The following is a 27,333-nucleotide window of genomic DNA, read 5'->3' on the forward strand; positions in this document are numbered from 1 at the left end:
GAGGGGCCGCCTCGGGCCGAGCGGGCGCCGCCAACATGTCGGACACCAAGGTAAAAGTTGCCGTCCGGGTCCGGCCGATGAACCGACGAGGTGAGGAGCTTTCCGCTCGTTTCCCTTGCTGCGCGGGCGGAGGGCGGGGGCGACTTTGGAAACTGCAGGGGCGGCGGGACGGGGCTTGGCCGGGGCCCGGGAGCCCGGGGTGGGGGGCGCCGGCTGCCGCCTCGGCCGCCTCCGGGGGACCCGGCGCTGCGGGCGCGGATGCTCGACTTTGCAGCGCTCGCGTGCCCTGTGATTTCAGAACTGGAGCTGAACACCAAGTGCGTGGTGGAGATGGAAGGGAACCAGACGGTCCTGCACCCTCCTCCCTCCAACACCAAGCAGGGAGAAAGGTAAAGCGGCTCGGGGAGGGCGGTGGCAGGACCCCACCTCGCGGCGTGCTGCAAGTTGGAGCCAGGAAAAGGGGAGAGCGCTCTCCTATTGTTAGGAGGGCGGCTTCAAGTTTGTCGCCCGCTCCCGCGGGGAGCTGTTGCAAGTCCAAGTTCCTTTCCTCCCGCTGGCGCCCCCCCCCTTGTCCCCTCCCATCTAGAGCGGTGTCAGTTAGGTCACCCTGGCCAGGGCCAGCACCAGTCAGCTGTGTCCCCTGCGGGGTTCGGGCCACCCAGGGAGCGAGAGGGCCGGATGGAACCCTGGGAATGACTAGTTCAGTGGCCACATTTTACAGATCCGAAAACTGAGGCCCGGAGTGGCCAGGTGACCAGGCTAAGTCCTTATTCGTGGAACTCAGCGCCTCTGACTTTTTTCCTTCACCGTTTGCTTCCTTTGGCAGAATTGTTCAGGGACGTTGTGTATAAGATAGGGAGGGAGGCGCAAATCAGATTTGTCAGATTCAGGCACAGGCTGGCCCACTTAAAATCTGTTTTTTTGTTGGTGCTGAGTTGAGATAATGCCTGAATGTAATGCGCGAATTTTGATTTTCAAGGAAACAAAAGTAGTACCCTGAACTGTACAGATGCCGAGGGGATGTTTAAAGGAGGCTGCATTACTAGATGGCAACATATTTGCATTTGAAAAGTGGTAACTGTTGGATCCTTCTTAATTGTGCTCTGTTCCATGCAACGGTATGGGAAAATGTCCTAAAATAATTTGAATTGTTGGCATTTTTCTGGTAAGCTCCCAGAAGAAATCGGTTGGAATTCATTCAACGAGGCAGTGCAGTGGCTTGTTAAAAAGAAAAAAATGTAAAAGAAAAACCGAGATTCTACAAAATTAATTCCTGAAAATGACAGCCTTTCTAAATCACCTGTTGATTGATGAGCTACAGTGTAGTAATTTTACCCTTCAGAGATTGTTCCCCACTGGAGATTCTGAAGCAGGGCTTGTTACTTTATTGCTAAAGGGGGCAGCTGTTTGCGTCCTATAATCACGTGGTACTCCCGCACCATTTGCTAAATTGGGGGATGCAATTATGAAGAGTAAAGGTTGGGGATTCTTCGCTTTTTGTGTCTAGCCTCACATTTTTAAATCTACTTTGCAAACATTCTGCTTCCTTTAGTGGATTCTTATAGTGACATGACATAGCTAAATTTCATTTGTGATGCTTTAAATACTTTTTAGTAATGGATATATCCTCTGCAAGTGTCCTTAGATACATTAAAATATGGTTTTACAATACTGTATTTCTAGATGCATCTATCGCAGTGTGGATAGTATATTTCATGATAATAAGTGAACTTGTTGAGTAAATTCAAATATTTGAAGATTAAATTAGTCACTAAAGCCTCCCCGCCCCCCATTGTAGTTCAGAAAAATCTTTTTGGGTTAGATTCTTCAAGCAGTCTAGGAAACAGGTAGAACATTAAAATTCTGTTTTGTAGCCGTTGCTTCTGTTTTCCTTGCCGGTTGGCACCTGCTTCTTGTCACTCTTACGCGAGGAGCGCTACTGAAGCCTTGCCATTTGTGCAGAGATACAGATTTAATTTTGTGGAGTTTGGATAGAATTTATAACTGTGGACAGTTGGTTCCAAATGCTAAATAATCAGTGGATCATTTTTAGGGCTGCCATGTTAGTCTCTTAAGTAAAGGTTTTTGTGGCGATTTTGGGATTTACCCGTTGGCTTGCTTATTGGTATATTCCCTTATGTAGAGCTATAAAAATAGCATTGAAATGGGGGTGCTGTCTTGTTCTGGCCTTCTCACAGATCTGCTTCTCTGTGTGGTGTGTGGGCCCTTTCTGTGCGATTCTGCCTGTTCTGGTCATTCTGTTTATAGATGAAGTAAGGAGAATCAACACATCTTTGCTGCTTGTAGATTAAAATTACTATCTTTGCAGAGATAGAGACACCGTGTGCATTTTGATGTCCGTTATGCCTCTCGGTTTCATACTTCTTTAGGGAGCTTTTCCTTACACCAAGTGTGCATTCAAAATAGAAACAATTCCTCCTTTGGGCTTTGGGGTGATTAATTGCAACAATGCTTCCTTCATGTTATATTTGCTGCTCATTTCTACCATTTGTTTTAGGACAGAGCTCAAGGTAGGGCAAGAGTGAATGAGTCAAATAATGAGAATATTACTGTTTTTCATACCTAGAAGTCCGAGGCTTGAAATATAAGAGGTCCTTAAATAAATATTGGCAAACTTGTGCCAAATTAAAAATTACTGTCTTTTTTCTCAATGTTCCAAAAAATTACCAAGGTGCTAATCATGAATAGAAATTCAGAGTTGCTGGATGAATGTGTTCCATCGTACCAGTAAAAACAAATGAGAGTATATTGACTTCCAGGAAAAGAAACAGATAAACTTAGCTTTCATATTTTTCCCTCTTTATCGAATCAATGCCAAGACTGCATAGTGAGGACTAGGCTTCTGAGGTTAAAGATGTTTGTTTTGGTGCTGAAATTCTAGAATTAAAATACAATGCATAGGTCCAGATTAATGGTTGACACGTATATGTGTTCACCATTATGAAATACTAAGTCCAGTATGATTTGTTTCTTGAAATTCCATTGCACTGCTACTCAGGAGACATTTACATTCATGGGAGTACCATGCTTGGCACAGGGGATCCAGAGATAACTGCAGATTCAGTGCTTGCGCCAGAGGCTCTTACTTTTGAGAGTTGTGGGAAGAAAGAGGGAAAAACGTATAATACAGCATAGCAGTCTCTCAGGTATATACGCTTGCTGTTACATGTACTGTATTATTTGGAGAGCCTCTTTTTTCTCAGCCTTGAAGCTCTGAGCTTCCTGAAGGCGGGAACTTCGTCCCTGCACAGGGACTGGTTGGTACACTGCCAGAGCTCAGCGATCATCACCCTGTGATGGCAGCAATGCAGCAGGGCAGGGGAAGCCACCCAGGGTTCTGGCTGCCCACAGGGACAGGCTAGAGCATTTGTGCTGGTCTTGTGGGTGCCGAGGGGTGGATTCACTTTTGCAAGATGGGATGAAAGTCCTTTGTTGAGGAAAGTGAAAGTGCATTTGCCTCAAATTACCTCTGGGTGATTATGTGTGTTTGAATATGGGGTGTGGAGTAGGAAGTGGGAGCAAAGCAATTTGCTTGGGGTTAGGGGTGGAATGAAAATCCCTGCTTTGCCCAAGTGAGTGAAATATATACAGCGAAGAGCCTTTTTCTCACCTTTGCTGTCACTCCTGCTTTCCCCATCCTCTTAACTCACCAAAAACGTCACCAAACTCATGTGCATCCATATGCACACATACACACATACAAATGAGTGTATCTTGCTTATATATAGTCAAAAAATGTCTTTTGTGTCTTTCAACATTAGTATATGAAGACTCATTCATGGTTTTTTAGGGGGTGTGGCCATGTGCCAATAAAACTTTATTCACAAAAATAGGTAGTGGCCAGGTGTGGCCCTCAGGCTGTAGTCTACTGGCTCCATTCTTTATATCCAGTATGGATGACACTGGTGGTTTTTAAAAATATAGATCATCGGGTTATGGATTTGATCCTTTTAACTGCTGGTAAGTGAAGAACATAAAGGAACTTGCCTTCTGTGGGAGTTTGTTATTTTATGTCAATGGTGAAGTTAGCATCCGAAGTAATATGTGCACTAAACCTAAGTAAAAAGAAAATATTCAGCACATAGAGGGCTTTAGTAAAAAGACATCAAATTTTTTTAACTTCCTGCCCATTTTTTCCATACCGCAAAGTGTGCAGTATACTTTGCAGTGTGTATTGGTGGGGGGGAATCCAGTGAAAGGGAGCTACCAGTTGGTCGAATGCATGCATAGTTTCTAGTTTCTGCATTGTGTGTTGCAAGATTTTATTTCTAAGCTGTCATCGCCTTCCATTCCAAAGGCTGCTAGGGTGGTTCCTTCAGTTAAAGGGTCTCTGTAGACCTGAAGGTTTTTGTTTTTTGAGACAGGGTCTCACTATGTAGTTCAGGTCGGCCTTGAACTTGCTTATGTAGCCCCAGGCTAGCCTTGAACTCCTGGCAGTCCTCCTGCCTCAGCCTCCTGAGTGCTGTGATTAGAGGCATGTACCACCATGCCTGGCCAGAAGTTTATTACCTAAACGAGTCCCAATCCAGAATTTATGAAACAAAAACAAACTCTTACCATCTCCTAGTGATCATGGTGGAAGACCTCCAAGTGATACAGAGGAAAGAAACTCCAAACCTGCTAGATGTCCAGTACAAATGTTCTCTAAAATTGAAGTTCTCTAAAATTTAGTGTTCTCTAAAATTGAAGAATGAATTCGAGGAACAATGGAGGTTAAGAGAAGAATATATTTATTGGGGAAAGAAAGCTTCTGTCTGAAAGAGACAGAAGGGGTCCGGAGTGAAAGTTTAAATATTAATGAAAATCACATAAAATTAGAAAGATTAAATCACGTAAGAAACAAGAATATTGCACATTATGAAATTCTGGGGACTTTGAACTCTGTTTTCTGTGTTGTTACTCTTTGGGTTTATTGAAGATTTGATTATATGAAAGCAAAGAATATTTAGGTTTCACTAATCCTGGGATGTACATTCTTCAGGCCTGATATTAGTGGGATTTTAAGGAGCATTACAATGGAATATTAGCTGTCAACATTTTCAATTTGTTTTAAAAGAAAACTACATTAAAATCTCTTTTAAAAATAAGAGTAACCATTATAATGCAATGCAGTTTAAAGTGGTGATTTAAAAATTATTTTGATTATAGTCTACATTTTATGTTATGAACGTGTGGGTTGTGTATAAAGGTTTTATAAAAGTTCATGGAAATATGCTTTTAAGTGTATGCAATTTTTTAAAATTTTCTATGGTTTTCTGTTTTAATTAATTTAAAAAATGATGGCTATAACTTAGTGGGCTGATTTTATAACCCACTAATGAGTCACAGACTTACTATTTGAAAAATATAGGTTTACTAGGTGAGTTTGGGCTCTAATTTTTTTAAACCAGTGTAAACAAAGTATAATGTAGTTTTTTTTTTTTTTTTTTCCTTGAGAATTTGAGACAGGGTTTTGCTATGCAGTTCAGGCTGTCTTTGAACTCACTTTGTAGCCCAGGCCGGCCTCAAACTTGGGGCAGTCCTCCTGCCTCAGCCTCCCGAGTGCTGGGATCACAGGCATTGTGCCTGGCTTAGAGTGTAATGTCACTGTATAAAGGTTGTGAAAACAAAAAACAAAACAGAAACACCTCCTCGTCATTTCTTTCTCCAGAGTAACCACCTTTAGTGGCTTTAGTTTATTCTTTAGGAATTTCTCTACTTACTCCCTAAGGTGAACTGGTAGTGCTAGTTTTTGATTTGATCTCTTTCCACCCTACACCCAGATTCTTTCTGTCCTCATGTTTCATAGTAATTTTGGCTGCATCAGTATTTAGTGTTGATTTTTTTTAAAGACATTGTCCCAGTATCTTATCTTCCTCAGATGTAGCAGCAGTTAGACTGTGAGGTTCCTGCAGGGCAGGGTTTGTATAAGCTTTATCTTTGTGTTCTCAATGCTTATGTTCAACAGTTCCCACCACACAAAAATATTTTGTAAATTCCTCTGCAGTTATTATTATATTACTTATAACTTTTGTCAAATCCCTTTTCCATTTAACTTGTGGCAATAGAAGTAAAACTTAAAGTAAAACTTACTGTCTTTTTTGAAAGAACATAGATAAATGCCAGAATTACAGTTACCCATGTTCATGAAGACAATGACTTATGGTTAGGGCAAAGTGTGTGTGTGTGTGTGTGTGTGTGTGTGTGTGTGTGTAAAACTTTTAATCTTTTTGTGTCACCATTGCGAGCATTTTAGTTAAAAAACTGCTTTTTGCCCTTTTCATTTAAGAGGTATGTGCCTACTGGGTTGGGGAAAATGGCTCAAGAAATTTTCAGAATGATACCAGACCTTCCAATTAGCCTGTTCTGGCAAAATCAAGGGGAGCTCCGTGGAAAACTTGTTTGGCTGGCAGTGCAGTCACCCATGCCAGGTGCTCATATCTTCAAGAAATTTTACAGAACAAGTTTCTCTAAAATAGTAGGCATCCTGAAGACACAGGTTTCTCAGAATTGTAGAAGCAAAATTACCCTTTCTTAGATCTTCCCCACAGTGAAAGGAGCAGGTGTTTATGTGTTTAGAATTTAAAGGAGTTTTCAGAACATTACCTGCGAGGGCAACAAAATAGCAGAGAAATCAACCAAAACACTCAGAAAGATTACTCTGTAACTTGACAGTGTAAGAAATTTACTGGCGATAGAGCTCTGAATAAGGAAGTAATACTGAAATTTGTACAAAAACATGTTAAAACAATCAAGTTGTGGGATTTAGGAGCGCTTTTAAAGGAAGCTCATTCTATAAACTATTTTTGAAAACTTATATTTACAAGTGTAAAAAGAACTCCTTCCTTGGAAATTACTATATTTAGGAATTTTACCACTCAAAGACTAGATGGAAGCTAAACACAAACACAGACACGCAGACAAGTCAGGTTTTCACATTGGTCTCTAAAATTTAGTTTGTGAAAATGCATAATCCTTCCATTTGATTGTAAATTTAAAGTTCATAAGGAAAAGTAGAAAGGAGAACCCTTGTAGACATTTAGGAGGACAAGAACCTGAGAGTTTCCAGTGCAAGCCCTGGCATTTGATTGAATCCAGTGATGATTTCACGTTAATACGAGATGAGCAATTCAGTGAGTTGTTGATAAGTAGAACTATTTTTACCAAATCGTCTTTGCGGTGAGTTTTTCATATCAAAGCATGGTTGTATCTTTTTTTTGAAAAAATCGCTTCAACACGCTAACTTGTTTTTGCCCATGTAACTTCTAAGGAACATGGCAGAAACCAGAAGAGGCAGAGGAGAGGCATTGTCCTGCCAGGCCTGTAGCATCAGTGCTTCGTAATTCCTCCCTTAGGTTTGACGCTGCCTCTATAACATTGTATTAAATATTTTCTGTAACAGTTTTGTGTTTAGCTTTTCTCCCATTTATATTTTGTCGTGCTCCATAGCTTTCACAGTTTTAAGTTTAATAATTGAACATAATCTGGGGAGTTTTATAATTTTTAATATTTTCTATATCTTAAGACATTGTTTTTCTTGATGATCCTACATAACATCGTCTTTTTAGAGTCCTTTGCTTACTAATTGAAAGGCATTTCTTCTCAAGATTGCTGATACAGAAATTTATCTTTGAAATTATATAATAATACAAACAATTCACTTTCAGTATAATGAAATTAAAGGTCAATACTTCTTGCATGAGAGAGACAGAGAACAGTCATTTTGTCGGGGGAGCAACAAGAACTTCTGTCCAACCCCGTTTCTGCCTGACTTGCAAATATGCATGGGAATCATCTCGAAGGCCATAACCAAAGGTTCTGACTCAGGAGCCCTCAAGTGGGTTTGGAAATTTGTGTTTCCGTCACGTTCTCTCATGATGTTCATGTGGGAAGCTCAGGACCAACTCTGAGGAACTGCTGATCTGGACCAGCAATGTCTAATAGAATTTTTGGTGGTGATGGAGAAGTTCTTTATTTCCATTCTCTGTTATGACAGTCATTAGACTTATGTGATTATTAAATGCTTGGTGTGTGGCTAATGTGACCTAAGAACTGAATTTTAAACTTTAATTAAATGTAAGCAGCTACACATGGAAGGTGGGAACTGTACTAAACGGTGCAGGTCTGGACAATGGTTTTCAGTTTGGCTGCAGAGTAGAATCACTCAAGAGGCTTTCAAAATAGATGCCTGGTTTCCACCCCAGAGATTCTGGCTTAATCAGCCTGTAATACACCTGGACATTTTGGTTGTCACACAGCTTCCCAGGTGTCTCAGGTATGGTTGTTGCTTAATAACCCACTCCAAAACTTAGTGGCCTAAAACAACCACTTAATTATGCCCCAGGGTTCGGTGGGTCAGGAATTTGGACAGAACGGAGTAGATACAACTTCGCTTCGCACCATCTGGGCAAAGGCCATCTGAAGGCCTAACCTGGTTGAATGTCCAAGAGAGTTACCAGCTTCAACCACTATCTCAGATCAGAAAGCCTTAATTAAACTTATTTCTTGTCTTGCTTTACACACAGGCTTGACACTTGATTTTCATGAGTAGCCAAGCTTGAAAACCACTGGCCTAATTTAATATACTGGGTTTAAAGCCTAGTTTCACAACATAAAGGCTCTGCTGCCAGGTGTATGTAATTAAAGTGCCACCCACCATTTGTTTTTACTCAAAGTGGGGCAGAGGGAATTACCTAAATAATCTAGGTGCTGGGCCTGTCCTTGCCCCTGACACTGACATGTTGGGAAGCACAGGTTTCTCCAGAAGCACGTTTCCTTCCCTGCTTGAGGTCCTGTAAGGGACTGGTGACCCCTGGGGAGCCCTGGGGTTCTGGGCTGTGGAGAAAGAAACGTGGTATAGTAGAAAAAATGGGAATTTGGGGTGCCACTGGGTTCTGCCACTGACTTGGTTTGTGTCTTTGAATTAGCCACCAATGCATCACTTTCACCCGTAAACTTCTGCTTCTGTGAAATTGCGGGCTGGACTAAATAATCTGTAAGGTATGTTTTCAAGTTCTAACTTTCAGATTTATCCTGACGATACTTAAGAATACAGTGTTGAGTCAAAGAGAGTGCGCAGGTAACATTTCTGAGGGGTGCATGGCTTGCATTTTAATTTACATAGGAGATCTGGAGAGAGCAGGGTGGCTGATCTTGGGAGGCTGGCTTAGCCGGAGTGGAGGGGTAGCTGATACAGAGGTGTGGGTGAAATGAGACAAAGGTGTGGGTGAAATGAGACAGTCTCGGCTCCAGATATCTGCAGTCGTTATCAGCGAGGCTACTGAGGGGCCTCCTGCCTTTGTTTGACGTTTTAAAAGTCGTTTGATTTGGACCTTTCAGGTCGTTTTCATTATGTGCAGTTGGGTTTTTTTTGTAGGGGGTGGTGTCAGTGATGTTTAAGCTGCCCTCACAGGCATGCAGCTCTTTTTATATCATATAAGGGGGAAGCCTGGAGAAATGACATTTCCAGACCTGTTAGCAAAAAGCTTCCTTGAGCAGCTTGTTTTCTTTCTGGGGGTTCTGTTTCACCCTGCCAAACTCCCGCTGATCACCAGTATTTCCTACCTTCCACTGTGGGAGGAACTCTGGGTGTGAGTGTGTGTGTGTGTGTGTGTGTGTGTGTGTGTGTGTGTGTGTGTGTCCACTCTGCCTTGTGCCCTGTTCCCCTTAATGTGAAGGCTGATTCAGATTCTAGTCTGTAGGTGTGGTGAGCTTTGCTGCTTTCAGAAGAGGCGTGAAGCAGCTGTTCGCCATATCCCCTGGGGGAGAAGTTCAGGCCTTTTTTTTTATTTTTATTTTTTTAAGATAAGGGCAGGAAGGAAGCCTTTGAGGGAAGGGAAGCTTGGCACTTCCTTGACTGTACTCCCTCCAAGAGTGACCGCAGGCTGGGCCCTGGGGGACCCTCAGAATGGAAGTGAACCACAGACCTTCTATTGCAGGCTGGGAAGAGGTTTATCCTAAATTTTGGAAGAGTCACACACACACAAGAGTCACATGTAGTTCGTTGAAAAGAAAAGATTAACAGGCCTTTAAATACACTTATGTTCTGTTCTGGGTTTTAATAAAACAAGCCCTCACAATTGGTGCTTTTGTGTCTATCTTATTAATCTCAGTCAAGTAGGGAATGTGGAAAGAAATACAGCTGAGCTTGGAGTTGTAACAGGAACATTTGAAATTGTAAGGTTTTAAATGGAATAGAGTTCTTGGTTTTGCTTGCCCTTTTTATTCTTCCTTACTACTTCCATTTATATAGTTAAAATGTAGCATTCACTATACAAATTGTGATGGACCTAAGGGGTTAGTAGTTACACTGAAAAAGATCCTTAAAGTGACTTGTTTTGGTGTTCTGTGCAGGCAGGGAGTAGTGTCATGGTAGGGAAGGTTTATCAAGATCACAGTGTTAAATTCGAGCATGCTTATTCAGTTTTAAACATCTACTCTTTTGATCTAGAGTTGCAGAGTATTACAGTACAAATAGGTAACATTAGCATGCTAATGCCGCTTCATGTTTTTTGAGGACTTGAAGTACTGTGGTAACTCAATTCTGTCCACCATTCTGGTCGTAAACTGAACTGGACAAGAACCCTATCAAATTTACTGCATAAGTTCAACACTGAACCTAACCATTAAATTTGATTCGGTTCTTGTCTGACTCAGTTTGCGACCAGAGTTGTGGAAAAGTTTTTGAACCGAGGTACGACTGTATTGCTGGCTTTCGTAGAGTACTGTTTCTTTCTCCAGGAAGACAGTTTGGGCTACATTTTGCTAGCAAATTATGTAGAAGTACATTGTCCAAAATTGCTGGTTTACTTTACTTCTAAGGGACTTACTTTTTCTTAAGTTCTTGAGAGGTTATTATTTAACTAGGTTTTGCCAAAGTGACTTCTAGCTATCCTTGCTCCTTGGTTCCTAGATTTGAGAATTAAAAAAAAAAAAGCCAGTAAAAATAAAAATTTAGTGAACTGTTTCCAACTTCTTTTAAATGTGCCAAGTAAGACACACTGAAGCAAAAATACCACTCAGTCTTGGTACCTTACTTAATAAAATAAAGGACAATTTAACATCACAATAGCAGGACAGATAAAATCTCAGAATTTAACCATTGGCTGAGCATACCTTTACTAAAAACTTAACACATTGATTTTTCTCCTTTCCTGGGCGTTGATGGAAACATTGCCGTAGGAAGTTCCTGAACTGGAGTGCAGTTGGATGTCCCTGCTGTCTGAAGTCTCCTGTGCCTTTGCCAAGAGTTTCCAGGTTCTTGGTCTCCTCAGTCCTTCAAACCATGCATACAATAAATCATCACCGTGGGATTTTTTTCTTTATAAACTGACCAGAGTGTAGCTCAGGGCTAGAGCGCTTAGCTAATATGCAGAGGCCCTGGGTTTGATCCCCAGCACTATAAATAGAAAGGAGGAAAGAATTTGACCAAAGTTTCCCTTATTTTTGTGTATATTAAATTTTTTAACTGGCAGTTTACATATTCGTTTTTTGTAGTTTGATACTGAAATGTCCATATAAATTTTTTTTTGGTACTAAGACTCGAACTCAGGACCTCATACTTGCCAGGCGGGTACTGCACCGCTGAGCTGTATCCCCAGCCCAGTTTTAATTTTTAGTAGTACATGTTTGCAGTACATAATTACCACATTCATTGTTGGGAATTGGTAAATGTGCACAGTACCTGTTAATTCTCCTATCTCCTCTGCTCCCCTCCCACCTTCCTCCATCTCCCGTCCCTTTCCCATTTGCAAAAACAAAAACAAAAACAAAAACCTCTTACCAAGTTTTAAAAACTTAGCCTACATAAAATTTTAAAACTTTACAGTATGTCTCTCATACACCTTATATACATAGCCTGAAGGTTATTTTGCATAATATTTTTAGTACAGCTGCTTTTGCTCATTTGCTTCTGTTTGCTATACTGGAGATTGAACTGAGGGTCTTTGTACTGAACTTCATCCTCAGCGCTTTTTATTTTTTGAGAGTCTCTCTCTCTAACTGAGTTTGAACGTGTGATCCTTCTGCCTCAGCCTCCTAGAGTGCTGGGATTACTGGCATCAGTCACCACACCGAGCTTGAACCTAGAGCCATCAGGGAAGATGAGGTGTGGAATTTTCTGCTTTTGGCGTTGTGTCAGTCAGTGTTCAGAATGTTTCAGGTTTTGGAGTATTTTGGATTTCAGATTAGAGAATTCAGTTGAAGTGTGAGCCATGGCTTTTACCCTGGGTGAAGGGACGTTTTATATTTGCCTTTGGAGTGCGTCTGTAGACATCAGTTGGGTATAGATAATTAGTTTTATAAAACACTATCAACTATTGTGGCAGAATGTTACAGTGGTCAGGATGGACTTGGGAGACAGGCTGCTTGCTTGAATCTGATTCTACTGCTTGGTTTCCTAATAGGTAAATCTGGAATCATAGAGGCAGAGTGTAAAGGGCCCTGAGGGTTAGCCTGCCATCTCCCACGGACAAATGCTGAGTGTTGACAGTTTTATTATTCTCACTACAATGGGATACTTTTGGATTAGGGACCTGTATTGTGCCTAGTATTGTGCCTTACTCATCCATGTTTAAGAAAGGAAGTTTCTTTTCAGCACCTGGAAAGAACAATTTAAAAAAGAAGTTTGAAGAGTTTGTTTTTAAGTCTTAGGATTTTCTGATTATTTCTGATTTAAATGTGAATGTTTAATGCCGTATGCATTTTCAAGACTAGCCCTGGGATGTCAAACTGCGTGACTCCTACGTCTCAGCTGATGGGACCATAGGACACTGCCTTGCAGACATGGGTGTGGTGAATTTTGTTGAGAGAGAATTCCTCATGATGGGTGTTCACCTGTGTCTGGCCATATATGTGGTAGTTATTTAAGTAAAGAATGTATGTCCAGAAATTGTGTGTGAATACCTGTAAGAAGTAAATGTTCTCTCTCTTCTTTTTTTTTGGGGGGGGGTCTTCTTGAGGCAAGGTCTCACTATGCAGCTCAGGCTGGTCTTGAACTCACTATGTAGCCCAGGCTGGTCTAGAACTCACAACGATCCTCCTGCCTCAGCTTCCTGAGTGCTGAGATTACAAGTGTATGCCACCGTTCCCGGCTAAGAAGTAAATGTCCTTGACACATTTTTTAATTTTATTTTTTATTAGTACGTATTTGCAGTGCATAATAATTACATTCTTCATGGGGAGCTGTACGTGCGCATAGCACATCTCAAGTCTGTCCCCTTTCCGCCTGTCCCTCTCCCCTGAGATTGTGTGTGTGTGTGTGTATGGTAAGAATGGGGATGCCCAGTACGCTGAGTGCCTTGTCCACTTACATGAATGAGGAAGGAGTGTATGTTTTGTGTTTTTCTTCTTTTTTCCCTCTGCATGTAAAGCATCCTGGCCACGGTTCCAGCCTCAGAGTTCTGTAATTGAAGGAAGCACCGGCAGCATCTGCTTCCCCCATCTGCCTCTTGTGCTCGAGCTGAGCTCTCAGAATCTGCTGCTGTACCTCCTCACCCGACCCCTGGAGGCAAAGAGTGGGAAGGGGGAAGTGGGGTGAGCAGTGGAAGGCAGGGCATGGAAGGAGGGGGAATTACGGTGAGTATAGGGTTGGGTCTAGAGCCTTCCACGTCCCAGCCCCTTTGCAAAGCTGTGATCTGGGGAGAACTGCCAGGGGATGGGGGAGAAGCGGCCAGGCTGTGTAGCTCCCACCCTGTGGCTGAGATGTTTTAAGGTCCCTGAGGTGTGCATTAGATCATCTTCTGTTTTAAATTGGAAAGGCTTTTGCTTGCCTAATCATCCTTAGTAATTAGTCAGCTGTTAATCAGCCTGTATCGGCTTGCCAGAAAATGGCATTGTCAAGCATGGCAGTGAGGACATGGGGACGTGTTGGTGACAGGGCTCTGAGAGCGATCAGTGGCAGGGAAAGTAAATACACTTCAGATCATTTACGTGCTTCTAGCAGTCTGCCCGCTTCTGTTACCGGTGATACTTTGACTGGATAGCTTGGCCCAGGCTGATAGTGACAGGGAGCTCCTCCTGAAGCCTCTTATTTACTGAATTCTGTCTAGGGATGTTGGTGATTATCATCCTGCACCTTAAGCTTGCAGGGTAGTAGAAAAGTAGACAGATAGATCTGCAGTCTAAATTTTTTTTTTTTTGGTACTGGGTCTCAAACTCATGACCTCATGCTTTCCAGGCAGGCACTGTGCCACTGAGCTTTGTCCCTGGCCCCAGTCTAAATAATTGAACCAAACTATTATAGACAGCGAAGTTATGTAGAAATATAGGCAACCAAACAGGGCCCTTGAAGAAGTCAGTATAAAAGACAGCTGTGGCTAGAGGCGCATTCGTGAAGGTCAGGTCTTTGGATAGAGGCCTGACTACATGCTTCCCCTAGGGAGGACCTGTAGTGACTGATACTCTAGGTATGCATCACTTTGGGTGGGGGATCAAAACCTTCCTAGTACATTCCTTGCCAGGAAGTCTTTGTTTGTTCCATGTATACTATGTGACTTGCTTCCCCACTTATCCCCATTTAATCAATATTACCTAGGTGATTATACTCATAATCTTATTGGTTGATTATAGTTTTGTCCCACCTCACCCTCACCTTGTGATTTCCAACAGGATCAATATTACCTAAGCAGTTATACTTAAAATCTTATTAGTTGACTATAGTTTTGTCCCACCTTAAGCCTGCCTTACTTAGTGGTTTTACTCTATAAAACTCCTTTGATAATCAGAGTCCTGGACTACCCACTCAGGACCTCCCTCTGTCCCTCTTAGACAGAAGCTTTCTTTCTCTCAGTAAATACTTCCTACTCTTTTTTTTTGTTTTTGTTTTTGTTTTTGTTTTTGTTTTTGTTTTTGTTTGAGATAGGGTCTCACTGTGTAGGCTGGCCTCAACTCACTCACAGTGATCCTCCTGCCGCCTCAGCCTCCCCAGTGCCAGGATTACAGTCATGTGCCACCATACCCAGCAATACTTCCTACTCTTAACCTCCACTGTTCCTAGAATTCATTCTTCCATTTTATTTTTTTATTTTTCTTTTTGGAACTGGGAATTGAACTCAGGACCTTGTGCTTGCCAGGCAGGCACTTGTGCCACTGATCTATATCCCTAGCCTCCCATTCTTCTATTTTAGAGAACACGAACTCAACTTATCAGATATCTAGCAGGTTGGGAGATATATTTCCCTTATATTATTTGAATTATTTGGAATTCCTATATCATACACCCCACATCAACAGCATCCATATAAGAAACATGGTGGCTGGGCTGGGGATTTAGCTCAGCGGCAAAAGAGCCTGCCTGGCAAGTGCAAGGTCCTGAGTTCAGTTCCTGGTACCAGAGAAAAACCAAAAAAAAAAAAAAAAAAAAAGAAACATGGTGGCTAACATAAGCTTGATGCTGCTAATTACGCTGTCATTGGTAAGCCAGAACTACTTGGAGAAGTCAAACTTAGGAAGGTTCTAATTAAATAGAAAGGTGTAGATTGGCTGTATTCTGTGTACTGTATGTTGAAGTTCAGAGGAACATCAGAGAGGCCCGCAGGGAACTCATCCAGGCACTGTGGCTGAGCTGCCTCTCAGTGACCGAGAATGACAGCCAGAAGTACAGCGCCATAGCAGCTGTCCCAAGGGCAGGGCCAGGTACAGATGGTTGGTCCTGCCCCACTGTCCCCCCAGCAGAGCCTTTCTGGCTCCTGCCCCTTCTGGCCGCACTCATCCCTGTGGTCAGTGACCTCTGTGTTATCTCTGTCACCAGGAGATTTTACAGATCTTCTCTTTGCTCTTTTTTGTAATCTTATGGCTTACTTCTTCTCTCCGATGTCTCAGTGTTTGAAGGAAAGGCTTGACTTTTTATGGCCATTGCAAGCTTTTTCTCCACTTTATGACCATATTTTGGCTGCATCTAAAAATACCATTGATCAGGAGACACTGACACAGGTGCCTCAAAAGAAATCAAAACCATTGCTAGCTGAACCATTAAACTTTGACTGTGCATCCTATTCAAAAAAGACAGTATAGTTTGAATACTCCTTATCTGACACCCTTGGGACCGGATGCTTCCAGGTACCAGCTTTTCTCAGATTTTGGAATCTTTGCATATGCATAATATTTGGGAGGAGGGATCCAAATCTAAATGTGAAATGAATTATATCGCATAGTCTGAAGGTATATATGGTACTGTGTTCTTAGTGTTCCTCTATTTTGACTGGGACTCACATCCCATGAGGTCAGGTGTGGAATTTTCCATTTGTGGTGTCCTGTTTGCCCTCAGAAGTTTCAGACTGGGCTGGACCTAGTTTAGTGATAGAGCATGTCTTTGCATGCGTAAGGCCCTGTGGGATCCCAAGATTTTAGATTTTGAAGCATTTAATTCAGACTTCAGTTTGGAGATGCTCACCTTGTACTCTGAATTTACTGCTTGATGATAAAGTCATAGGATTTCTCAGCTCCTTTTCCTTTGCTGTCTCTCATGCACTTCTGTGTGATGGACACAGTTCTTCACTTTCTTTCATTCTCCTGGGAGTATATCTCAGAGGAATAATAGGGAAGAATATTTCTTGACTGAGGATATGGTTGAATGGTAGGGCACTTGCCTAGCATGTTAAGACCCTGAGTGAGGACCCTGAGGTCATCTCCAGTGCTGGAGAAAGGAAGGTAGAAGGAGAGAAAGGGAGAGGGAGAGAGAGAGATTCAGATTGTAGGGATTGTTGAAATTCTCAAACATTTAAAACCATGGTTTTTTTTTTTTTTTTTGGTCTTTTTGAGACAGGGATTCACTATGCAGTTCAGGCTGGCCTTGAACTCACTTTGTAGCCCACACTGGCCTCAAACTTGCAGCGTGATCCTCCTGCCTCAGCCTCTTGAGTGCTGGGATTACAGGTGTGTGCCACTACACCCAGCCACCATGATCATTTTGGATCATTCTAGAAATCTCACATTCTCCTGGGAGATGATAGACCAATGTATATTCCCTTGGGAAAGAGAGCCAGTGCCCTGTAGCACCACCCTAACTGTAACTGATGGTCCTTTCACATAATAATGTTGAAGGTTGTTACTCTATAGTCTGACTTGTTGATGATATTCATACCTGATGAATGATCATCCAACCTGATGATATTCATAAAGGCACATTTAAGATATAAAAGGAAAAAAGTTAATGTATGGGGAGAAATTTGCTTAGCAGAGGCATGTTGGTTTGAAGTTTAGCACTGCCAATGAACATTAGTGCCCAGAGACAAATCCCGTTAGTTTCCAGTCAAAGCAAAGTGCAAAATTGTTTCTCATGGTTCCCACTCTCAAGAATTTTTTTTTTTTAATTTCTAAAGAGAGATTTTTCTCAGTGAGTCATACCCTTTTCTTATGATTTTACCTTTTTGGCAACCCTTAACTCCTGAAGGTGTTCCATTGGTGCAGGAATCACTAATGCCATTCAGAATGAATGCATGATACAACTTTTTCTAGCCTTCAGCTCCATCTCTTGTGGAGAGCCGGTAGGACCTGACAGCTTTTAATTGAATGAGGAAACCTACTATTAGCTCTCTCTTGACTTTCATGTTTGTTTTTAGGTTAAAGTAGAAGTTTAATAAATACAATGAAAATCATCTACACTGCTTCTAGATGAGATCTCGCAACTTGTTGATGCAGAAGGTGTCCAGACTGTCTTGTTTAGGGTTGTTTACACTGACTGCCTGTTTCTATCCCGTTTATTTTTCTAAGAATAAATTCTTTCCTCTCTTGCTTTCCAACTCTTGACTTGATGTGTTCATACAGAGAAACATCTGGTATTCTGAGAGTTTTATTTTTGGTGGCAGATAAATATTTTATAAAATGCTTTGTGTTGCAGCCCCCAAACCTAAGGTAGCACAGCTAATAAAGAGCAGTTTGTAAATGTACATAAAGTACGTGGATTTGTATGGGTGTGTCTGTGTTTTCTATGCAGGCTCCTTACATATCAGTGAGAATGTCTCTACAAGCTCTTACGAAGCTTCAGGCATCTTGCCAGTCTTGCTTGTCATTGTATACCTAGTATAGAGGCTTACATTAAACACTGAATGAAAGATAAGGTTTATGTAGCTCCTGAAACAATGACCTGGATAAAGCTTCAGACTAATTTTTTTTACCAAAATTTTAACATTGTCCGCATAATATTATAATTGGATTTTTAAATATTGAAGACAATGAATAGTAATGAAAACTCATTTAGTGTTTGGTTGAATAAAAATCTTTGACAATAGATTAGGTAGAGTAAGTGAAATTAAGTGTAAGTATAAATTATACACTAAGAATTAATTGAAAACATCACATTGTACTTTCAAAGGGAACCTTGAATAAAATTGACTGATTTGAAATACAAGGATAGTTGATAGAAAAAATAAATTGCTGTGAGAATACCTAATTGTTGTAGTCACTGCCTTTCAAAATTTAAACAACAGCTGTACTACATTTATAGAATAGTTTTTACTATTTATAGCTTATGAACTGAATGTTATAAGTATCAAAATATGTACTCGGATATTTATAGGTCTTTTACTTAGCAATTTCAGATACTTTGCTAGATATGTAGTTGGATGTGTGCTTTTCAGAATACCCTGTGCAAATACAGTGATAGGAAAAGGCATTTCTGCGAAGAGGAGTGGAATTCCCAATAAGAATTATTAGAGAAGTTCTCATAGGCTCCTTCAGTATCTTTTGAGAAATTTAGGTTGGTTTGAGGAACTTGGAGAGCTAGAAAATGAAAATAACATCACTGAAGACCAAGGACAGTTGATGGGAACTGTTGGCGGTTATTGCGGGTTAAATCTCTCCCTGTGCGTAGGGTGTAGTTGTGACTATGGATGGAGCGTTTGGGCTGGTGAAGGCAGCTGTCTGTTATATGAAGAGCTTCCCGTTCCTGTGTCAGGTTAGCAGACAGAAGAAGGCTGCTTCAGTAGCTGAGCTTGGCAACAGATTGTGGAGATATTTCACCACTGGAAACGCTTGCTGTGAATGTTTTCTGGAGGAAGCCTGGTGGAGACCTCAGGTACTTCTTTTTAAAAGTTTTTGGACAAGTGTATAAAACCATTGTGATATTAAACTTTGTGACACTGTGAAGAAGAAGAGGAGGAGGAATGAGAAGAAGAAGAAGGAGAAGAACAAGAAAAAAATTCAACAACTCTATCTGCTATTAGACACTAGATACACATCTGGTCTTTAAATATGGTAAACCCAATTTACCTACACTGCTTTATTAAGGCATAACTTGCCTCCCAAACTAGATGGTAAGTTTCTTCCATATTGGAATCCTGCCTTAGATTTTTTATTCCATCCTGGCTCTTCTCATAGTGTTAGGTGGAGAGTGGTAGATGCTGGGTAAAACTTTGTGGTATTTAATTTGAAAAGAGAGGACTACAAACAGATGACTCTCAGCTGTATGGATGGTAGTCTTTGAAAAAGTGTGCATGCACTGGATTTTTCTGGACCTTCACAATGGACTCATTTTTAAGGGTACTTAATATAAGCAGTGGTTAAGGGTTTGGGCTCTGGTGACAGACTGAGCTTAAGTCCCAGCTTTTCCTCATATTAATGTGACTCTAGGCAAGTTACCTCTCCTCTTGAAGCCTCAGTGTCCTCATTTGTGAATGAGAATTCTATTCCATGAGGATCTAAGGGTTAAAGAAATTAACAGTTGAGTTCTTGAAACACAACCTGGTACTTCAAACTTATGTCAGCTTGCTTTGTTTATCATCTGCCCTCAGTTGCTACACTATGAAATTTAAAGCAGTGTTAGACTTTAAAGAATTTGTGTTTATCTGGAAAATATGGCAGTCTTTTTAGGTAAACTTATGTAGCAGGACAGCAGTCAATACCGTTATCTTTATCACAGTGTTAATTTTTAATTTTAATTAAAATTTAAATTAAATTTTAATTAAATTAATTTTAGTTAATTAAAATTAATTGTAAATTAATTTTTAATTTTTATGGGGGTTTTTGAGACAGGGTCTCACTGTGTAGTCCTGGCAGGCTTTCATCTCACAGTCATCCTCCTGTCTGAGCTTCCCGAGTGCTGGGATTACAGGTGTGCACCACCATGCCTAGCTTACCTTTAAATATAAAAGACAGTGATTGATATGATGAATTAAATGTGGTTGAATTTAGGCAATAAAGAGGATGAGGCACCTTCCCTCCTGCTGGGACAAAATACCTGACACTCACAACTTAAAGGACAGGTTTATTTTGGCTTATGGTTTCAGAAGTTTCAGTCCATGGTGAGCCAGCTCCAAGGCAGATACATCATGGTAGAAAGGCCTAGCAGAGAAAAGCTGCTCAACTCCTGTCATCTGGGAAGCAGAGAGCATGGGAAGACTCCCAGAGGAAGGGGTCAGGACCAGATGTAGTCCCCAACGTCACACCTTATGACCCACCCAGACATGCCCATAAGTGTGCTTTATAATCTTCTAAATACCTCTCAAGCCAATCAATTTGATGATCAAGTTTAGTTCTTACAGTGCAAATACAAATTTTGATGCAGAAACGGTTGTTTTCTGTATTACATATGATATAGTGAATGTGTATTGTTGTATGTACTCAAGAAAAGCACTTGTTCAAGCATATTTGTGGTAATTATAGGGAAGATTTTACTTACTGTGTGTGTAAATTTGGCCACATGTCCAAACTGGGGTGGCCATATAAAACTTTTAGTGAAAAAAGTCCATATAAAACTTTGTCCCATCAGTTAGTCATTGGAGCACTTCGAAAATGGAAGGAAGCAGATTTTCCATGAAGTGAATTAGTATAGACTCCTTGTTGTTAAACTTAAATAAAAGCAGATAGAAAGCAGGATCAGGGGTGAGTTACTTTCCCACGTATGGAAACTGAAGTTGGACTGGAGGTTGGAGCAGATCATATCCAAGCTCCTTCTGACGCACATAGCACTGATTGTTTGGTAAGGGCTTATAGGTAAATGCAGGTTCTTAGAGAGCCTTGGGGGTGCTGAAGTGGGTTCCTTATTTCCCACTTATTAGTCATTTACAGTCACTAGCATTCTTTGAGAAATTCTTTTAAGATATTTAAAATTATGAAGATTTTATAAGTCCTTAGCAATTAGAAGCTTTTCTAGGTGGGTGGTCACACTTAATTTTTAAGTATTTCTAAGTCTAATGTTTCATTTCGATTTTTAAAGGCACAATTAAAAGTGTTTGAAGACTCTTAGGCAAATAAAGATGAATTCCTAAGAGTGAAGAATAGTTACTGCTTTGTAATAGTTTCAGATTCTCAACTGTTGAATAAATAATGCTTTTGTTAAAATTCTGTTGGAGCACTCATCTAGCAAAGAAGGCCTGAGAAAGGGGGCTGGGGATTTAGCTCAGCGGCAAAAGCGCCTGCCTGGCAAGTGCAAGGTCGTGAGTTCGGTTCCCGGTACCGGAGAAAAACAACAAAACAAAACAAAACAAAACAAGAAGGTCTGAGAAAGGGATATGGGTTTCTGTACATGTTCTGCTCTCTGTTGTTCCTAAGGAACGTAAGAAGGTAAATTTAACCAGTGAAGTCCATAATCCTGCGGCCTTATTTGGTCATCTGTTAATAAATAATTTTGTAACAGCAGATGCATTTTCGGATTCATATATTCTTAATCTTCCATACCTCTAATCACGTATAAAGTTTGCACTCAGAATTATTCCGATCTCTTCTCATTTCTAGAACAGAATCAGCTTGCTCTCAGCTCTTTCACTTCAGAATGAGGAAGCAGAGATTTGTCATTTTGTGTTTATGGAGATCAACCGAAAAGATCAGATACTCCACACTCTGAAACTCTGCCAGATGTAATTTACATTTGAACAAAGATTACAATAGAACAAGGATTAAGTTAAACAATTAGAGCAGTATGCTACAGACTATATCCTAGGAGAACTATTTGGGTCACTAGTTTTTGTTTTCAGCAGACTCTTGCATTGTGAATGCTCAGTAAATTGGTTGTAATTAATAATTGTCTTTGTGCAAGTCTTTGTGTAAGAAGGGAGCTAGCTAAAATAAGTTTGTGATTACATTTTATAGGAAATATATCATGTTAGTTAATCAGTGAGTTTTATGAGTGTATGAGTTCTTGTAATTATTACTTCCAAAGTTTACCAGTAGTGTAATAATTGTCAAGTCTTTAACTGTGATTAATTTTGGTCTGTTATTGTGTTATTATTTAGGCTAAAAGCTGGAGTTGACACTTTTTTACCTTAAGTACACTACTATGGCGATCTGTATAGTGCAGGGCTTTTTAAACTGGGGTGAATGAATCACTGAAATTAAATGCAAATAGTGTGTTTGTGCGTATTACCTTTCTCAGGGAGAGAGTTTATATCTTTGGTCAAATTTTCAAAAGTGTCCACAACTCTGGAAAGTGAAGAACACTAGTGTCAGGTATACTTTGTGGTTGTATTTCAAAGCGTGTTTTTCTCTCCCTACCCTAACTGTATTCGCCAGTTTCCCTTCCTTAGGAGAAATGCACTAACAACAAAGTACATTTTAAAATCCTTTATCCAGTCAAGGTCTCCAGACTACTATAGTTGTTTATAGTAAAGTGCTAAAATATATCAGCAACTACCTAGTACGTCTGTAATCACTCAGTAGCCAGAATGAAAATGTTGTGGGTGGCTTTAATTCATAGCAAGAAGGGCTTTGTGGTTATAATAAATATTAAGCAGCACTTTCCACAAAGCCGTTGGTCACATGCTTTGTCTCACTAGTAATTAACTTATCAATGAGCTATGGTACACTCTGGTGACTTTTTCCTAAAAGATTTATACTTACGACAAATGAGGGCACAATAAATTTTTCTATGCAAAGTACTTTTCTGACCCAGAGGAGACTAATGCAAAGTTCTAATGAGCTGTGATGGATGGTGGAGGTGAGTGTCAGTGTCTCGTTTGAGGTGTCGCACATTCCCTTCTCCCTCGGTGTGTGTCCGCACAGGTCATGTTGTATATTGCACCAGTGACTTGGGTATTCATACTGACTATAATATAAAGCAAAAAGCTGTTGATCATTAGTTGGAAAACATCTGAGAGTGGATTCTGCTTTCAAAGAACTTAGCTCCCACCTGCTGCTGCATAGGCCTTCTGCAGTACAGCAGTAAAGAAAGTGACGTGGTCAGTGCCGCGCCAGGTTTGGGAACCAGTGTTTCCCTTCAGCGTTTATGCAGCAGAATTTACTTCACTGTAGAAAATGTAGTGTTGAGAGAGTGAGTTGATTTATGTCTTTTTTTTCTGAAGATGGGAGACACTTGACTCTGTGTTTCCTGTCCCCCAGAGAAAACAATACTCTTTTGAATCAGAAATTTGTGAATTCACAATGTCCCTTTAACCCAGCACCATCACTTTTTGTGTCATTTGAAACCACTTCACTGCTCAATGACAATTCATCTAGGCCCAGGACACTTTAATAACGACTCTTCCAGTGGAGCCTGTTCTCCTCCTTCAGTCTGGCCACTCTAGCACCTCCTTGCCTGGGACCAAAGGGGAGCAGGAAACTCAATTAAGTGACTTTAATACATTTAAAGAAAAACGAAGAATTTAGACTAGAATAGAGACATAGAAGGACTATCCTCAGCATCAAATGCTGTTTGTTTCCTGTGCTGAGATTTCAGTTTCTTTTTGAGAAACACAGTTTTAATTTTTTTTTTAATTTAGAAAAAAATGTTAAGAGCCAGATGTGGTGGCACACGCCTCTAATCCCAGCACTTGGGAAGCTGAGGTGGGAGGCTCACCCTGAGTTGAAGGCCAGCCTGAACTGCACGGTGAGATCATCTCTCAAAAAAACAATCAACTGAACCACCCCCCCAACAAAAAAAACCACATCAAGTTGCCAGAATAGCAAATTTACACATTTTAAATCCTTCAAGCATTTGCTTTTATCATAATGTCTTTGTGGGGAGAAAAGTTTATTTCATCTCTTTGAGATTGAAAGTGTCATAGCCATTTAGCCCTTAATTATCAAGAGAATTCCATTTCTCACAGTCCTGGAGGCTAGAAGCTTGAGATAAGGCGCTGGAGGGTTGGTTTCTCCTGAGGCCTCCATCTTTGGCTTGAACATGGCCGCTGTCATCTGGTGCCTTCGCTGTGATCTTTCTGTTTGCTTCCGTGTCCTGATCTCGTTAAAAGAATAGAGGTCATACTGGAATAGGATCCACTCTATTTTAACTTAATTTCCTTTTTAAAGACTCTGTTTCCAGATACAGTCACATTCTGAGGATGAGGGGGCGGTTAGGACTTTATCATTTGGGGGAGGGGAGCATGCAGTTTGGTTCAGAAGAGGAATTTAAAATGGTTTAGGGCTTCTCCTGAAGGTTGAGATTTGTATATTTTTCACTTCACTTTAATGTAATTAGACCAGAGTTCATAGACCCAGGCTATTTGAAATACACGGAGAGCAAACCAGCAACTTAATGGGTTTATTAGGAGGGTAATATATTTGGGTAGTGGAATGGATTCCACCCTTGAAACACCAATTAAAACGTCTTCAGTGATTTAGAATTACATATGTTAAGTCCTAACTAATTAAAAAGTTTGTCATAAAAAACTGCTAACTACAGGAGTTTTTGTTATGCGGGTAAAAAATGTGTGGCACTTGAAATGCAAATAATCCTGTTGTTTTACATCAAGTTAATTACATAGCCATAAGCCCCAGACCTGTTCAGCTGTATTATACACATAGCCCCCTGCAAGGCCTCTCCTGGGAAACCCTGGTGCCGTGTCTGCTGAGGGAAACTGAGTTCTGTCTTAATTCTGCTGTGCATCTTGAAAGAAGGAGTCCCTGCTTAGAGGGATGGAATATACAGCGTGGATGGTTGATCTTTGACTTCTACTTAGATTGAATCTGTAGGTTCACTAACGGTACTTTCCTCCCACAGGTAAATTGGTTAAACAGTAACGCTTTGTCCATTGAAGATAATTTCCTTGCACTACTCTCTTGTTATGCAGTATGGTTCGCAGACCTGAAAAACTGGCACACCTTGGGAGCTTGTTAGAAAATGCTGACTCTCAGGCTGCACACCAGATTTATTGAATCAAAGATGTACAGTTTCACAAGATTCCCATGTAATCTGTGTACATGTTCAAGCATAAGAAGGGCTTTACATGGTGATAGTAGCAGGACTTTAACTGAACTTTTTACCAAAAAATGCCTAGCAATGAATTTTGTCCCTGTTTTCCTGTGTATTGTGTTATATCTGATTGCTATGGACAGAGGGCTGTCTCTGGCTTTGTCACTTACCAGCTGATAACCTTTCTTCCCTTCTCTTTTCTCATCTATAAGTGAAGATAATGCTGAGAGATTAAAGGAGTAAAAGTACATAGGGTTCTTAGAACATTGCTAGGCAGTGTTGTTATTGACCACGTATGTTCAACACTCAGGTTCGTTTGGTTGCTGCTGACCAAATCAAAGGAGGCTGTATATTTTGGTAAAAAAGAAAAAAGGACGTATTTAAAGCTAGCTCCAAGGAGATGGAGGGGACCATTTACCTCAAATAACCATCTCACCTTGTACAGGTGAAGAAGGGTCTTTTAGAGTAAGAATTCCGACAATGTAGGTCTCCATGCTTGCTTGATGGTTTCCAGCTCATTGACCCCTTTCCTGTGCAGAGGAAACTGGACTCCTGCCTCCTGCAGCTGGAATCTCTATATTGTCACTTCATCTGGGCAGAGGAGAGGAGGGGCTGTCGGTTATGTGCTCAGCAGGAAGAAGTTCAGAGAAACTGCTTATCTCTATAAGAAAAAATCAAACTTTTGAAGTTCTATTTTGTAGTACCAGCTACAGTATTAGTCATGATTATATAAGTAACTGCTGTTATAATTCTTCTATTAATTATTACCACTACTATCATATAATCAAACCAAGTGGCATTTACTTAATCTAGGAAAATGCCTAGTGAGTATGTAATAATAAATGCAGTAATTGCTTTATGGTGAGCAATTCTTCCCATGAATGCAGATATGATTGCACTCCCCTGGGTAATTCATCCAAACTTTTAAACTCCTCCCTGACAAAAGCAAAAAACTGTAGAGCTTGTAAAATAAAAGCTTGATGTAGGAAAAGTGTCCATGAACCATCTATCCCACCCACCCACACCCACCCCGCTTTTCTACCACGAAGACACTCAAAATCTGTGTTTCAGTTGTGACTTTCTTGTTTGACAGCATTGTCTCTTCCCAGGAAAGCTCTGGTTATACTGGGATGACAGTGTGTTTGTACTTGTGCTACTTATAGCCTGTGCCACTTATATCCCCCCCCTCCTTCCCTCCCTCCCTCTCTCTCTTGGTCTGGTGACTTCCAGCTCAGTAAGAGTTGGTCTTCTTTTTTTTTTGGTTTTGGTTTTTCTCCGGTACTGGGAACCGAACTCACGACCTTGCGCTTGCCAGGCAGGCGCTTTGCCGCTGAGCTAAATCCCCAGCCCCGAGTTGGTCTTCTTGATCCCATGAGTGTATGTAGCATTCCAGCACAGCTTCTGTGAGACTTCATTTCCATTTCAAATGGCTGGACTCTCAGACTCTAAAGAAGATTATGTTCAGTGACAACAAGAGTGTTGAAGGGATAATAAACTTGAATGGCCTTGAGGAGCAATTATAAATAAAAACAAATCCAGTGTAACAAATTTCTCTGTAGTGTTACAGTGAAGTATATCATCACTGCTTCGCTGGATATTGGATGTCAGATGTGCTGAAACATCTGTTACTAAGCTGTGCCCAGAATGTCTTAAGTCTTCCTTGCAGGAAATGTTGTTAATTGATGTCTCCTTTTGGTTTAGGGTTGTTAATATGCAGCAGATGCATGGGGTGGGGACCAGAAAGCATCTGGGAGCACCTCAAGAGTTTTTCCAAGATTTAAATTTATTTCCCCACATTTTTTATTTAATTGGAGCAAATAATGGTGGTCTTAAGGAATTTGTGCCAGTTTGCTTGCATAACAGTTGCAGGTGTGTGCAGGTTAAATGACCCATGTCTTTACCATCATGGGGTTTTTGACATGCAAGTCTATAAAATTTCATGAGGTTGGTTGACTAAATTGCACTAGTTTTATGGAATGAGTAAATATAAATTAGCTTTGTGTCTGTCATGTATAGCAATAGTGCTTTTTCTTTGTTGGAGTTGCAAGTCTTAAAACCTTGAGTACAAGTTGATGATTTAAGAAAAACCTCTATTATGGCAACAGAATGCAGGGAAGAGAATTTTTAAGTACCATGTTGGATCCATTATAGCTGGGAACTGAGACTGTAGTTTTTAACATTGGATTGAGACTTAGCTGCCAAATTTCAAGAAGGAAGAGTTACTTGGAATTAATATGTCCTTATTCTTTGTGCAAAGTTTGCTTTAGAGCCTG

General features: G+C 40.7%; 1 protein-coding gene across 3 annotated transcripts in view; it reads left to right on the forward strand.

Moving 5' to 3' along the window:
- Kif13a (kinesin family member 13A) overlaps window positions 1-27,333 on the forward strand; it is a 175,132-nt gene continuing 147,799 nt past the window's right edge. For all 3 annotated transcript variants that reach the window (XM_013503818.1, XM_013503819.1, XM_005403395.2), the window contains exons 1-2: window positions 1-90; window positions 299-389. In XM_013503818.1, the coding sequence (XP_013359272.1) occupies window positions 36-90; window positions 299-389 (146 nt within the window). In that variant the 5' untranslated portion in view covers window positions 1-35. The remainder of the gene's footprint in view (window positions 91-298; window positions 390-27,333) is intronic.

The sequence above is a fragment of the Chinchilla lanigera genome, unplaced genomic scaffold, assembly GCF_000276665.1.
Source record: "Chinchilla lanigera isolate Chin_1 unplaced genomic scaffold, ChiLan1.0 scaffold00082, whole genome shotgun sequence".
NCBI lineage: Eukaryota > Metazoa > Chordata > Mammalia > Rodentia > Chinchillidae > Chinchilla > Chinchilla lanigera.